Raw genomic sequence first — 16568 nt, forward strand, 5'->3', positions numbered from 1 at the left:
GGAGCGCAAAACAAAATGCTTGTTAACTCGACTTAGCTGAACAAACACAACAATTTTGTTTTAGTAATGCTAATTAGTAGTTTCTCGAAAATTCGCTTATATTATATGCGTATGTTAATACTATCAAGAACCTTTTGAGAGGCAACTGTTAATATGTTAACTTCCTTAAAGTAAACTAGAATGATTTTTAGGGGCTAAAATAATTTAGCTCTTAGCGTGCAACAATTTGCAGCACAAAATAATATGGTATTAATATTGGCTGCGTTGTCCCAGCTCGACACGATCCGTACTATCGATTGATTGCGAATAATGTAAGAGTCGTTACCTTATAATATGTGTATACTGGTTCCATGTTGATAGAGACTTCCCTCATCACGGAAACAGTTTTACAGGCGAAGCTATCCGCGAACTAATCAAATATTAGTGACATGTTGCGTCTTAATAGACCAGTCCAAATTGACAGTGAAAATGATAAAAAGTGAAAAAAAAAATAATAGTAGGATGAAACCCATTGGAAACGAAAGAGAATATAACAAGAATGAAAGGAAAATAAATTACGGGCGATCTGTGATCGGAAAATGGAAAAGGGGGAGTGTTTTAAGGTAAAAAATGGTTTATCTCGATTTCCGGCAAAACTGCAAGTCCTACGGAAAAAAGTCAAGTAGCAAAGTTGTAGGTAATAAAAAGATCTACAAATTTTGCTTTTACAATTTTATCACAAAATTTATTTGAAAAATTCAAAAAAACAAGTTTTTGGTTTTTTATTTTTATCTTTTCCAAAATCAATTTTGTTTTTCACGAAATTTGATGTAATTTATCCTATTATTAATTTTTTTGTTTTCAAAAATTATCGACAGTGGTCTATAAGGAACACAACCGAATTCATCCGGTTTACCCGGCCTAAAACTACTCAATACTCTAATAATATATATATTGAGATAAATGATACATAATAAATTATATGTAGCGAAAAACATGAATAAAAAGTTTGAACTTTTATCTTTACATGAATAAAAAGTACGTAAGCGTATTTTTCAAATGCCTATTCGAAAATTCGATACCAACATTCTTCGTAGATGTTTAATATAAAGAATGGAAAGCTATGCGTAATTTATTCACGACATGTTCCAAATCCTGCCGAGATGTGCGTAAATTGTTATTCCGAGCGGTAACTTCGTGTGACCAAAAATAACTAGAAACAAATAAATATTATGACAAAAGCCGTGATAACGTTCGGTTACAGAAAAACGATCAACTTGTTAATTGTTTTGTTAACTTAGACAGTCTTATCATCTAAGTATTATTTAATTTATTTGTTATATTAAGCTTAATATAGTTATTTGGGTATATATTTATTTTTTTATATTATCTGGCAATTTGTTTATTACACTAGATAAAAACTTATTAAACATTCTTGAATCTTAGATGTTTTTGGAATTTCTTAAATTGCTTGTACTTTGATACTCTATTAAAAATGATAGTTCATTAAACTCACTTACAATTAAATTTAAATGTGTTATATACATTAATAATTTTTATGCAGCAGAAAATTTAACATTTTTAATTGAATTGTATTAATAATTTCATCAATTAGATTTATATAGTTTCTGCTACAGTTATTCAGGTCATACAGGTCGTTGACAGTAGAAGAAGGCCTGTGTATGTTATTCTCATAGTTTTATTTATTATAACATCAACGATTCGTTGGCCGGACCCTCCATCTCACGTCTGTGAGATACGGCGTCGTAATCAAAAGGGAATTGGTCCCACTTGTCTCGACTTGATATAGCTACACAAAAACAATTTCGTTGTGTTGTCAACACTCAACACTCGGATTTTATTTTATAGACAGAAGACGTTTAGAGTGACGTAGATTAAATAAAACTGGACATCAATAGGTATTATGTAATAGAATATTTATGTTATTATGTTAGCATTACCAAGTTCTGAATAATGAAATAAAATATAGAAAATAAATTTATATTTAGTTTTAATTGTTTAATATTTTCATTATTTGGTTTAAGAATGTATATTTTCTATTACTGGCTCTCAATACTGTCTGTACTTAAGGAAATCTGTGCACCAGTAACCACAGATGAATTTCACTACAAATGAAACAAGTGCTGTATGTTACGAGCTTGTCGCTACACATCAATCAAATTAAAATAAGTAAAGCCTTTCAGAAACTAACGTGCATACATTGATAGATGATAAACAATCAAAAATAGTCAACAGTAAAATTTAAAAGTTATTTAAATTTAAGTCATATTTTTCATGACGACCCGTATAGCCGTGTGGTTAGCGATCCTTCCTACTAAGCTAGAGGTCCCGGGTTCGAATCCCGGTAGGTGCAAGCATTTATATGATGAATATGGATGTTTGTTTCCGAGTCATGGATGTTTAAATGTATTTATGTATGTTTACATGTATTTATGTATGTATAAGTAAGTATATTGTATTAAATATATCGTTGTCTTGCAACCCATAACACAGGCCCATATATGCTTAATTTGGGGCAAGATAATTTGTGTAAAAAGTGTGTCAATATTATCATTATTATTTTTATAATCTGACAGATTTCTTTATCTCAGACTAAAATAAATCAATTACATTAATATTCTATTATATTTTGAGGTAACCAGAAACTAATTTTAATTTGTATTAATTCCTCAAGATAGACAGACAGATAATTTTGCATTGTTATAAAATGTCGCTTGGAATTTCATATTTGGCATCTCTCAATGAGTGTTCAGACAATGACACTTGATGGTTTTAATGTAGTGCTATCTGTTCAAGAAACATTTATTAATCCTTACTTGAAGCCCATAATATGTCAGATTATATTATAGCCGAGTCATATCGATTTCAGTAATAATAATTTAAAAACAAAATATTATTTACCGATTATCCTGTGAAGCCTCTAATTTTTTTGTGATACGTGTTTATATAATTTTTATTGAAATTCAACAAATATTCCTAACATCAAGAAATTAGTACTATCCAGTGTAGATCATATTATTTGTTCGAGTTAAAAAAGTTTAATAAAATTTTCAGGCAACCGACGCAGATATCGGCGAGAATGCAGCCATTATGTACTGGAGCACCGACCCACGAGTGGTCGTGTCTCCGAACACAGGAGATGTTCACGTTCACAATACTGCCACCATTGAAGATAACTACAGGTTCACTGTAAACGCCACAGACAGACGAGGCTCAGGAAACACGGGCTCGATTGATGTTTTGGTAAGAGATGGGGTTACGATATGAGACAGTCAGTGGCCTAACTCACATTTTGTTATGTTTTTAAAGTGATAACCCTCACTTCTAGGATTATTAATACACAAATTAAATTTGAACACAAAATTTTATGAACAATGCGGTACTCGAACCCACGACCTCTGGCGTTCCGTGCCAGTGCTCGTCCAACTGAGCTAACCGTCCGAGTGACGTATCGTCATAAAATCTTGTATGCCTGTAATGCTTGTAACTCTCAGGTTGTGGCTTCATCTACAGGATCTACTTTACAGTTGATAACCTGCTCAGTTGGCAGAGCACTGGCAGGCAACGCCAGAGGTCGTGGGTTCGAGTTCCCCAACGTGCATATAATTTTGTTTTCAAATTTTATTTGTCTAACTCACATTGTTAAATTTTATGTACTTACTTTTGAAAACTATTACTGTCACTTAAGTGTAAGTCACCTGTTAGATATTTAATGCTACTGTAATCACCAGCACCTTCTTATTTAGATATCTAATGTCGCTACACATTGCAAAATGGCTTAAGCTGTAGCATAATTCATTTCAACTCTGATCGAATTGTAATGTACCAGGACTTAGAGATGACACCCACAACGTCTAAACCGAAATGTACCAGTGGATTAAACGCAAAAAATCAATTTATTTTGTGCTGTCATTCCAAAAAGAAATATTGACAGCGGCGCTACCTAATGGATACAACATTTATAGCAATAGTACTCTACGTCAATGATTTTAATTGCAAAGAAACCATTGTATAAAATTGTTATTTTATTAACAATAATATAATAATAAATTCAAAATTTAAAATAATGTGTTAGTTAAAGATATCATAAATATAAACCTTCCTAATCTAGGACAGAACCGACTTGTCAGCACATGTATCACACATCTGTGGTTCAGGTACTGACAATCGAGCCTGTGCGAAATGCCCTCAGAATACCATTGGGGCTAGCCCGGACCCTATTCAACAGGGACGTACACCGCTTACGCATAGTCGCGTATAAACAATATATAATTAATGAATAAACCAAAAATAAACACTATTTATAAGATCCAATAAATAATGATGACAAGCTTCCCCAACCATCAGTTGAGCTTGAGCAACAACTGGAGAGATGGAATGCCTTGTGCTCATTATAGATCAAGAAACGGGACCAATATTCCAATAGGAGAGCCACATGCCTGTTTGGCGCCTCTAATAAAAATATCTCCTTTCCTCAAATATCCTAACAATATAAAATATGAATTAATATGATATTAATTAAAAGGGAAGACTTTTAATGTTATCTGGCGTAATCAATGGCCTCTTACAGGTACTAATTATAGCCAAGTTCTATTCAATTCGGAATAAATTTGTTTCGACCATTCTTCTTAAAATTTGTTACGTATTTAAAATCTGGTAACTGTTACTAGGATCCTGATATTGATATTATTTGTTTGAGCTCACTTGATAAATCATATCAAATCACATTTTTTCACCTAGGTCATAAAATTACACTTATGATTATCAAAAGTACATTTTATTATTTACAACCTCTTTGGAAAAGGTTGAGCTTTAATAAAGTGGAAAGAAACTCACTACCACTATTTTAATCAATATTTATAGCTTCACCATTAAAAAAAATATATCACTAAATAAGTAAAGATGTGATCCCATAACAATACTCAAAACTAGTAGATATCAACTTTACGAAAATACATTATTGTAATATTAAACATATTTATGTTAAAATTAACATATTATATTAACTTACGAATAAGAACCACATAAAATATAGCCGGTACTGATTAAGTAATTAATTAAAAAAGTAATCTACTTATTATACTAATACTAGACAAGTATTTATAAAATATCTGCATTAAACCAGTTACGCCAGTATTCTGGGTGTGCCCGCTGACCATTTGATGACATCCTGTTCATTCTTCTATCATTTACTTCACTAAGGCTCACCTGGCTCACGTACTCACGTCTGCAGATATTTATCTAGTCCATATTTTTTGTGGCTTCCCGATTAAACTTTGAATGTGGTATGGCGTGCTCATAAAACTAGTTTACAGTTTAGGATGATCTAAAGAGATGATATCAATGTCAATGAAATTTTTGGAGCCTTTTTTATATGTTTTCTTTTTTATATATTTTAAGTAGCAGAATAACTAACTGTTTTCTGCCCAAAATAACATTGCATATTTATTATTGTATAGCGGTTTGCATTATGTGGGACCTAGTATTATTAACGGCACATGAGACAATCCATCTTTATTATTACAATCTTAGACATAAACTAATAACTAAACGTGAAATACTCACTTAATTTGTGGTTTAAATTATGAATATATGTTATATTATAATAATAATAAGAATATAATCAAACTAGCTGACCCGGCAAACGTTGTTTTGCCATATAAAGAATAATTCACGCGATAGTTTTATAAGTAATAAAATATTGCCTATATTATAGCCTGTACATCATTTTGTTCTATTGTCAATAGTTTTTGCAGCGCACGCAAAAATAGGTTTTCGATTTTACACCTCTATTGCTATTTTGTGTTACAAAATAGCAATTTTATTACGGATCGCTAATTTTGAAAAAAAAACATAGCCTATAGCCTTCCTCGATAAATGGACTACCCAACACTGAAAGAATCATTCAAATCGGACCAGTAGTACCAGAGATTAGCGCGTTCAAACAAACAAACAAACAAACAAACACTGCAGCTTTATAATATTATTAGTAATTAGTATAGATAACAAAGGTACCCGATAATGGCCAAGCTGTAAAGTAAATCAAACATTATCTGGTTCTGATTGTCTTGGATTTCGACGTCTAGCCAATTTGAATACAATTTATCTAATTGATTTTTATTTAATTGTGAGATTAAATTTTCTATAACAGTAGACGATAATTTACAGAAGTGCGTGACTAATAATAAAAGTAGCAAAACTGTAATTTAATCTCTCCATCCGCTTATAAAAAATAAACATTGGCAATATATACGATTTATAACTTAAATTGCTAATTCGCTTGAGAATATTCACGTAACAATATTTTGCTATGCGAATGAAAACAAACTAGCTGTCAGTTTAATTCTGTATCTGTGACAAAATTAATAATTCCGCGTTCCTTTTAATAATTGTGTATTTAAAATAGCATATTATCATGAAGCTTAGATTGTTTTTTAGTAAAAGTTTTGAAATAAAAAGATAAAATGATAGTTTAAAATAAGCGGCCAAGTGCGAGACGGACTCGCCTATGAAGGGTTCTGTAGCAGCAAGTAACATATAATGTTATAAAAGTTCTTGTAGTTATTATTAGTTAAGAAAAAGAACACAAGTCTATGCAAATGGATATTGTACAAATCAAATTGATTATATTCTCTGTAATAGCCCAAGACATTTTACAAACACAGAAACGTTAAATAATGACTTATTTGAATCTTAGAATCATACTACAGGAAAATAGTCTGCAACAATGCAAAGCAGACTCTATTTTTTCTTTTCTATTTCATTGCAAAGCAGACAAAGAAAAAACATAATATCAGCAGATACAATGGATATGATTAAGAGACGAGCAGAATTACAATGTAAAAATCAAAAAGTAGAGAAGAGAGACAGGAACTTACGATACTATTTAAAATAAAGAAAGATAATAGAATCAAATCTATTAAAATTTGGAAGTCAGAGAAGGCGTTTAAACTGCTAGAATCCTGCTGTCCAGGAAAAAAGTAGATTTAAAAACACACGCAATCCAGGATACATATAGTTAAAATAGCCTCAAATTACTATAACAACATATACAGCTACCAAAACTGTAACAATAAAATCACAAACATCAAAATACTGTAGAAATTATACAAAAAAATTAAAGTTCGTTAAACCATTTGAAGAACCCGAAATAATAAGGCAACCAGATTACATTAGAAAAATGCCAGGGACATGATAATATCCCAGAAAAGCTATCAAATTAGGTTAGTATTTACTAGCTAGTCATCTTTCAAATCTTTTTTTTTTAAATCCTTGAAAAGTAAAGAGTTCCTATGAAATCGAGAGAGTCAAGAAATATATTGATATAAAAGAAGAGGATGCAATAGATATAAGTAATTACCGACATATAAGTTAACTACCTACTATGTATAAGTTATTCGCAGCCTGTTTAAACAAGAGAATAGAAACAGAGATCTATCTCTGTTTCTATTAGAGAAGCACCAACCAACTGAACAAGCAGGATTAAGAAAAGGTTTTTGTACAGTCGATCATATTCACACTTAAGAACATGTAATTGAAAAACATGAAGAACATCAACAACCCTTATAGCATTAGCTTTCATTGATTATGCAAAGGCCTTTGATTCTTTATCCCATGATAGCTTATGGCAAGCACTGGACCATCAAGATATCCCCAAAACTTATATAAACATCATGAAAGACATCTACAACAAAAGCATGTAAAACTGGACAGATTGGGACCAATTATCAAAATATGTAGAGGTGAAAAACAGGGAGACCCGCTATCATCAGACCTATAAGATATAATGATACATCTAGACTGGGATCAAAAAGGCATTAACATAAATAGGAAAACCCTAAATAACGTTAGAGTCGCTAATGATATATTCCTCTTTTCAAGATCAGTTAAACAATTAGAAGAAATAGTATCAGAGTTATTTGAAATAAACAACAGTATAAGAATACAATTAAATACAACAAAAACCAAAGTAATCACTAATACAATCCAAACTCGTATTCAAGCTGGGAATTCAAAGAACTTAAAATACGTTGATATATTTCATTTAGTAAATCCAGAAACAAAAATGACATTGACAGTAGAATAAATATGTCATGGCGTAAGTTCTGGAGCCTAATAGAAATTATGAAATCAAAACTTCCCTCCGAATCCATAAGGGTTGCGTTTTTTTCCATTTCGCTACGGAACCCATAAAATCGGAAAATCGGGCAAGAGGCTTAAATATCAAGCTGAACTAAGGCACAAATTATTTTATTTTTCACAAAGTGTTCGTTATATTGCGGCATACTTTATTAATTTTTATTTGTAATAATAATAATAAAAAATATCCTTTTTGTTTAAAAATAGCATTTGCTGTAGCTAATATAAATCGTATATAATTAGACAATTGGCATTGGCATTGGGAGGGTATCCTTTGGGAACTTCAGATATAGAGCCATATAGATCATGGCTTATTTCCCGTTGTGGTTTGATATCTCCACATCGATTTAGGATATTATTAATAGCAACTACTGTACAATATTGTATATTTATTAAAAAGAGCGCAAAAAGAATGCTGGGAGAGTTTCTTGCGCCACTTCTTCTCATCGCAGTGGTACGCTTCGGACACAAATGGCCCTCTGAGAGAAAGTAAGAAATTATATCAAAGAGGATTCTAAAGGAATCAATTTTGAGAAAGTAAATGACTTTTGTGACTTTATGCTTTTTATTAAAAGAAAATCAAACAGACCTCAAATTAATTGCACACGGAATAAAGTAAGACTACTTCACACATTTTAAAAGGTATAATTATTTTCTGCGTAAAAACTTAAGTTTGGAACTTCACGCACGTCCACTTGACCCTAAAACACGTAACACAAAATGTTTTAACAATACAATAGGAAGAGTATTTCATTTGTTCAGTTAAAGAGGTTAACCTTCCGTTAACACGATTATTTGTTATTGCTGTATTAAGTTTAATTATTTATGTAAAATTTTAATATAATTAACAATCACAATGAAAATTTATTTATTTAATAATATGAACAGGGGTTGTTTCATTTACAACTCACCACTGCATTCATAATTTAAAAGTACGTTTTAAGACGGTGTTAAAAACATTCCACAAGTATTAAAATGTTAGATTAGAAAAAAAAATGTCATTTGAAAACAAAGTAAATCACTTATGAAACTTTATTAATTTTCTTTATTTTAAGCAAACGGCAAGTATAAATCAATATCCTGAGATTTGGCCAGTGAGCTATATAGCTGACTTATAGAGCCTTGCAATGGCTGCGTTAAGACCCAGATTAGTTCTGAGTAGTATTACGATAAGCATTGAAGATATTGTTCTTACTAGCTTTGGAGGTATGTTAAAATGAAATTATGATGGTAAGTATGGAGAATGTATGTTGCCTACTGTTAAAAATATTATAAAACATGCCATTTCCGGGCTCTAATTGTGTTCCGAAGTTAATTATCTTCTTGGAATAAACCTAGAAGATATTGTGAATTATGAACTCTTAAGTAGATTACAAATATTACTACATATTATATTTATACAATGAATAATGGTTTGTATTAAATAATTATAAATCTTTTGACCACACCTTAACTTGTACTTCATATCCTGTAACCCAAGTGATTATTAATGTGCATTATTTTCAATTGTACTTGATAGTTTTATATATTTATTTATTAATGTAATCAACAGCGTACACAACAATTATTTTTACAATCTTAACCTAGGTTTTACATAAAGCCACAAAGGATTACATAAATTTTAAATTATAAAAAATAAATCATATATTAACAGAATAGACTTAAAAATGTACTACATATACTAACAAATAAAATATTACAATAGCGCGTGCGTGTGTTTCTGTGTGTGTGTGTGTGTTGTGTGTATGTGTGGTGTGTGTGTGCGTGTGTGTGAGTGTTGCGTTACCTATTATTATTATTTTTTACGATGATGTTTTATTATATCTGTTTTTAACTTAATTTTTGAGAAGTGAAATACGTCGAACTCAGCGTACTGTTTATTATAAGTTCGTTGCAGACGCGGAATTATGTAATTTTGAGCATAATTTGTATTAGGTTTGGGAACATGCAAAAGGCGCGTGTGACGCGATCTTAAAGATTCAGCGTTTAATGAAAACGCTGACAGTAGACTAGGACAGTCGATGGAGCCTCTCAAAATTGCTTGCAGAAGTAACATGTCACTTTGATTCCTTCTTTGTTCCAGTGTGTCGATACCATTGTGAGAACACGCTTCCTCATAACTGTTGACTTCTTTAAAATCTTTAAAAATTAAGTATTTAATAAACTGTCTCAGTATGGTTTCCAGCCTTTCGATATGTATAATATATTGGGGTGTCCAGACATTACATGCGTATTCAAGAATACTCCGGACGTACGCAAAATAAAGTGCTATTATACATTCCAGATTACTGAAGGAACGGGTCACTCGGGTAGTGTGAAAATTAATTATAAATCTGTGGGTTGAATAGCTATATATAGATAGAATAGGTATCAATTGTTTTTGGAAACAAAATGGTTTACACAAATATTTACACAGGTGCCATAAAATAGAATTTCTTTATTGAGGCCGCCACCATACTTGTTATTACTTTCATAGGTTTGGCAAGAAAAACTGTGGTTATAATAACACTTACTTAATATTTGTACTTTTAAATTATATCTATATAAATAATGCAAAAATTATAAAATACATTGAGGGTTTGTCTCTAATTCAGAGACCATGTATTGCTTTGGTTTCTATAAGGAAGGTCTTATGTGATTTTTACATAACATTAAAAAAGACTGCATTGCTTATCAATGCAATTGAAATCAAAAAGTTCACAATTCAAATATTTAAATGTTTTGTTACTAATTTAATGATAGTCTCTTTCATTTCAGGTGAAACTACTATCCTCAGAAGAAATAGTCGTGATCACTGTACAAAACAGTTTCTTGGATGATGAAGACCAAGTATTGTCTGCATTAAACGCAGCTGTTGATTACGATATTAAAATGTTATGCGCGAGCGTGGTCACTGGAAATATTGAACCAACTTATAAAAGACAACAATCAGATGATTTAGGCGTTTCTCTGAGACTATTTGTATATGGAATCAAAAGCCAGGAAGCAATCAAAGTAGATAGACTTACAAGGTAATGTTTGTATTAATGTAATACTAAAATCATAAATAGCAATATTAACATTGCAAATATGGAAAATTCATTTTCTAACTCGCTAAAAGCAAAACGTTACATCAATATGACGACCATTTTTTGGCTAAGTTGTGGGTCATAAGTCGTTTCAAGCAAGCAGGTCAAGATAATTCAGAGTCACATAAAATACTAACATGCTATAAATCTTGATTTAAGCTATATACTTTGTGGAGTTTTCTACAAAATCTTAATATGCTTAAAACTGGCATAAAATTATACGTCTAGGACATTTAATCAGATAAAATATTTTACCGTTTTGTTTTATTTACAGTGACCTAAGTGATAGCAACATAGTAACGGTCAACATAGCCAGTGTCCTATCACTTCAAGATCATCTCGACAAACTGCAGATATGCCCTCTACCTGGACGTGACACTGGCTTGTTAGTGGCAACTATAGTCCTTGCCGGCGTCGTTCTAATAATTACTCTAACAGTTGCTGTCTGCTTTTTCCTTAAACGGTACGGTAGACATTATTTGATTACGTACGTCTTATTTGTATACAAGCGCATGGTTTTCTGACATGTCCACTTACTTTTCAGGAAAAAAGAGCACCATTATGACCAATTTAGTGACCGCAATAGTTTGGCATCTCGAAATGATTCAATCAAGTCATCCAAATCTGAAATATTACCGAAAATAAATTTAGATGAACTAAGAAAGAGTGAGAAAAAACTTCAAGAAAGATTGGATGCTGCGAATGGTTCGAGTATTGCCGCGAATGATATGTTGCCTGTTATCATTGAAGAACCGTCAAAAATGACTGATGTCGCTCAGACTCCTAAAGAAACTCTTATCAATATATCAGCACCGGATCCAAAAGCACCAATTGTTATCCAATCTATAGACAAACTAAAGGACAGCGGAGCTGATTCTGACGATGATGATGAATTTGGTGAAAAAAATAAAGTAAGAAGGAAATCAGTCGTCACTTTCAATGAAAATGTTGAAAAAATAATTCACTTGGAAGATGGACTAGACGAAGAATCATCTGAACCGGACATAGAAGTATACAAATTTTAATTCAAATCATAATAACTTACAAAAGAAAACAGTTTAATATTAGTTTGAATGCACAGCTTAAAATAATTTGGTTAATTTATATACTTTGCCAAAAAACCCAAATGGATGACTGTTGAAGTCATTGCCCTCTTTATATCCCTAAGATATTATCGGACAGACATGACTGTCCAAGTAGGTGTTCAACTGTAAATAATGACTTATATCATTATAACTTATAATATATTAAATTCTAATAGTCTACTTTCACTCTAAACAAGTTTTCTTTTATATTTCTGTAAAACTTATTGGAAATAGATATATTTTTGTTAAGTTTATTCAAATTAGTATCATGCTTGTAGAATTATAATAATCCTATTAAAATGCCGCAGTCGTGCTCATCAAAATATTAAAAGGAATGGCATATTAATTATTGGAATTCATTGTAAATTAAATAAACGAAAAGTTTACTTTCATTTTGTTTATTTTGTTTTTGTTATCCCATGAAATTACATTACATTTTACAACTATATTCTTATGATATTATTAGATACTTTACAACTTAAATAATAATTTATAAAATCACATGTTTTATATATATAAATATCTAAAACGTACATGACGTTAGACAGTAAATCTTATCTTCGTGGGTGTCTGTGAGTCGTTTCTGCAGTCAGGTTGAACGTGGTTGTACAGTTATAAGAGCGTATACATATACATATATTAATATAACTATATTATTTATTATAAGTATGTCGTTATAAGGCGCCAACACAGATCAATGTGGTAATAGATATCTATAGAAGACGTCGACGAACTCTTTTCCTTTGGAAATTGATATCTATAAGAAAAAGTTGCCAGTGTAAAGGATTTAATATATAAGAATAATATGTGATACAACAATTTTGTACCCTGGGAAATAAATAACCCGCCCGCTACACTGGAACTTTGATTAAATTTTCAATATAAAATTTTGTTTCATGATCATTAATTAAAATAATTAAAATTTAAAAATTAATTAACATGTAATTATAAAGGATTTAACAAAGAAGTGTCATACACTAAAAATAATTTTATGACCTAAAATCATCACCGAAGTATGTTTCGTCCTTGGTTTGTACTGCATGAAACTATTAGCAAAATGTGTCAAACTATTGAAGGATTATAGAGCCATAACTCGAGAGTTGAACAAACATGCCAAGATTTACGGAACCTGCGACATGCGGACGATTGGCTTAGTTGGAAGAGCACTGGGACTTATCCCGATTGGCACGGGTTCGATTCCCGCATCGTTCAAAAATTCACTTATAAATAACAAGTTGCTTAATTATAAAGGTGTTCAAAACTGGCTTTTCTTCCTAACACTAAAATAAACGAAATTATATAGTCATTAAAAATTAATACTGCGATTTAATAGCGTTACTCCATAACATTAAAATTGTCGTAACTCATAAACACGACGACGGAATGGTTTTCTTGAATTCGGAATATTATGAGGCACTTCCCATCTTAATATTCAGATCATTGCTGCCATAAAAATGTAACATACTTGGACTTTAACTTGGAATATTACTTGACTGTTATTATAACACGTTTAAATATATTTATTCAAACAAAACTAATATTATATCTATATTTACAAAACTATGACTACATAAAATTAAAACTATCATTACGTGGAAGCGCACCAAGAATACTGGCAGCATTTCCGTGTTGGATAGCTAGGCTGATCCGTTGACCGAAATAGCTGCCAGCGCTTGGGTTTCCAGTTGCCCTATTGAGTTGCGAAGATAGTTTTGTACATTTTCCGCGTTTCTGGACCCCACCGACCATGCGTCTCTTTTTCAATTTGTAATATTACCAAAATGTTTAGCGCTGTTTAACTTTTTGAATTGTATGCAACAGTATTTATTAGTCTCACAACAGGTTGGTTTGTGTCCCGCTGAGCTCTTAATTATGTTAACATTTGTCGCTAACTGTCTTTATATTCAAGCATTAAATATGCTTTATAAACTGCTAAACGACATTCCCCAAAAAGCGGATTTGATGATCAAGAAAACAAAATAGTCGAATCCGTTCTAATTTTATAAATTGCCAAGTTATTTTTATATGTAAAATTTTATTACATAAATTTAATTAAGCACCAGTATAGTTTTGGAACTTAAACTCCTATATATTCAAAATGAAATGAGCTCTTTTGATTGTGCCACATTGTATGATATTAAACTAAGTTCGGTACGTGCCGCCTAATTTTGAGAGATGTCTTTGCACATAGTATTCATCTAGTGTTTAAAAGTTAAGGCGATGGCTTATTAGGCTTACATAAGAGTGGATAAGTATACAAAAATATAAGTATGGTAAATTGGGTATTGTTACATTCCCAGAAGAACATATTGCATTAGAGCTAATAAATATTTGATAAAACTAGCCCAATGAATGGGCGTACCGGAACCGGTTAAATGCATCAAACGTGCATTCTTTGGTTTTATTCTTGCTTCCTACCAAAGATAATCGCTGAACCGCACTCTTTATATTTTATTTTCTGAACCAGTTTTCCAGCACATCAATGGTGGCTTGAAGTTTAGCAAAATAATGACGATACGTGAAACGTGGTAATAAACAGCCTTGCCATCCACATTTTGATCGAGCTGAAACTTTGGAGGCCTCTCCAAATTTCACGTAAAGAGGGAGAAAAGCTTTGGGGAGAGTACTGAGCCCTGAGCAACTCCTAACTTGATAGGTCGTGTTATTGAAAGTGTGCCCTTGATGCAGTAACAAAATATTAGATACAAATAATTAATTAATATCAAATATACCGGAGGAAACAATATGGCACACCTATTTCGTAAAGCTTTAATGACTTGGCAGTCAATATCAAACGCTTTCACGACGTCTAATAATATACTAGATGAGACCATGGACGTGTTGGGGGCGCGAGTTCGTGGAATGTAATCCGAATTGTGGATGAGGAATAAGTTGATTAGTGGATTTGTTGGGGCGATAAAGTTATAAGTCAGGTGAGTAGTGTTCTTACGAAAAGTTTAACGAATAAATTAGATTACGTTAGTGAACATGATACCCAGTATTAACAATTGTTCTGATCGTGGTGAATTGTAACAATATTTATAGAATTAGAGAAAGCTCTGATGTTTTATAATATAAGTAATGAAATAAGGATTTATATTTTGTTTACAACAAATAAGTATTGTTCCGACTGAGTATAGTAAAACAATCTGAGGGTCTGAAGAATTACAATAACACCCGAAAACAATTACAAATTAACGATAAAGTTATTACTTACTAAAGGTATACATTAGTATCACCTATATGTTTTAAATGTGAGTGAGTGTTATAATGTGAGTTTGATCGCATTCAACTTTTTTATAATGATAAATATACAATTTTTAATAGGTATGCTAAAAATAAGACATCTATATTACAATATTAAATGTAAAAGATAACTATGTGTAGTCATCGATCAATCATCAAACAAAGGATACACGAAATACAACAAAAACAATGCGAAGACTTTGGAGCTAATTTACTTGTTAACTTCGAGACAAGATACCATCGTATGACAATATATTTTGTTAATATTTTTAGGTTAATGAGTTTCATTTTTATTTTATGAGACAAGACAGTTATAATGAAGATGATTATATTTGGCCTGCTGAGAACGGGTTTAGTAGATTTTGACTTTCTGCAGCAAAAATATTTAAATTGAATTGAATTAGAAACAGCAAACGATTTTAAAATAATTACAAGGGTGTATTAAAAGGGCATATTTTAAATAAAAAAATCTTTAGATTTAATGTATGTCGTAATTAATCAATTTGTGTCAATACCTATATTTTCAGTTTATTAAGTGTTAACTTTCTATGGAATGTAAACCGCTTCATAACGTAACGCGTTACGGCGTCAGTCTGTCTGGCTTCCCTTTTTAAATTACTACACTAATCATGTACAAGATTCTCGTGTACATATTGAACTAATGTTGTAACTAATAAAAAAATATATTTGAAATTCAATAAAAGATTTTATTTATAAACAAAATTTAAGTAATAACCTAAGCTTTTCTCAAGTTAAACAATTTCAATATAAAATAGTTCAACTTAGATTAGTTGAAGGTGTCACTTCTGTCGGGCGTCCCGAGGACGCACACGTTTCTTTATAGAGTTTAATAGTTAGTTATCATGTCTACCCTCAATATTTTACATAAGAATCATACGTGGTTAACGGGTGCTTTTTTAAGGTAACCATCTCTTAAAGATCTGCAAACACCGCGCAAGGTAACTAACGATTGTTTTATAGTCAAATTGGCAGACCTGAAGAGGTCTTAAAGAAGAAGAATAAGCAAACA

General features: G+C 31.4%; 1 protein-coding gene and 1 long non-coding RNA gene across 2 annotated transcripts in view; both read left to right on the plus strand.

Moving 5' to 3' along the window:
- The window catches only part of LOC126977109 (uncharacterized), a 36554-nt gene extending 23870 nt beyond the window's left edge, over nucleotides 1-12684 (plus strand). The window contains exons 4-7 of the mRNA XM_050825810.1: nucleotides 3055-3243; nucleotides 10897-11150; nucleotides 11482-11670; nucleotides 11752-12684. Of these exons, the coding sequence (XP_050681767.1) occupies nucleotides 3055-3243; nucleotides 10897-11150; nucleotides 11482-11670; nucleotides 11752-12232 (1113 nt within the window). The 3' untranslated portion in view covers nucleotides 12233-12684. The remainder of the gene's footprint in view (nucleotides 1-3054; nucleotides 3244-10896; nucleotides 11151-11481; nucleotides 11671-11751) is intronic.
- Nucleotides 12685-15117: 2433 nt separating this feature from the next.
- Nucleotides 15118-16568, plus strand: part of LOC126977102 (uncharacterized) — a 31337-nt gene continuing 29886 nt past the window's right edge. The window contains exon 1 of the long non-coding RNA XR_007732148.1: nucleotides 15118-15225. This is a non-coding gene — a long non-coding RNA (uncharacterized LOC126977102). The remainder of the gene's footprint in view (nucleotides 15226-16568) is intronic.

This window comes from Leptidea sinapis, chromosome 43 (genome assembly GCF_905404315.1).
Source record: "Leptidea sinapis chromosome 43, ilLepSina1.1, whole genome shotgun sequence".
In the NCBI taxonomy this organism is placed as follows: Eukaryota; Metazoa; Arthropoda; class Insecta; order Lepidoptera; family Pieridae; genus Leptidea; species Leptidea sinapis.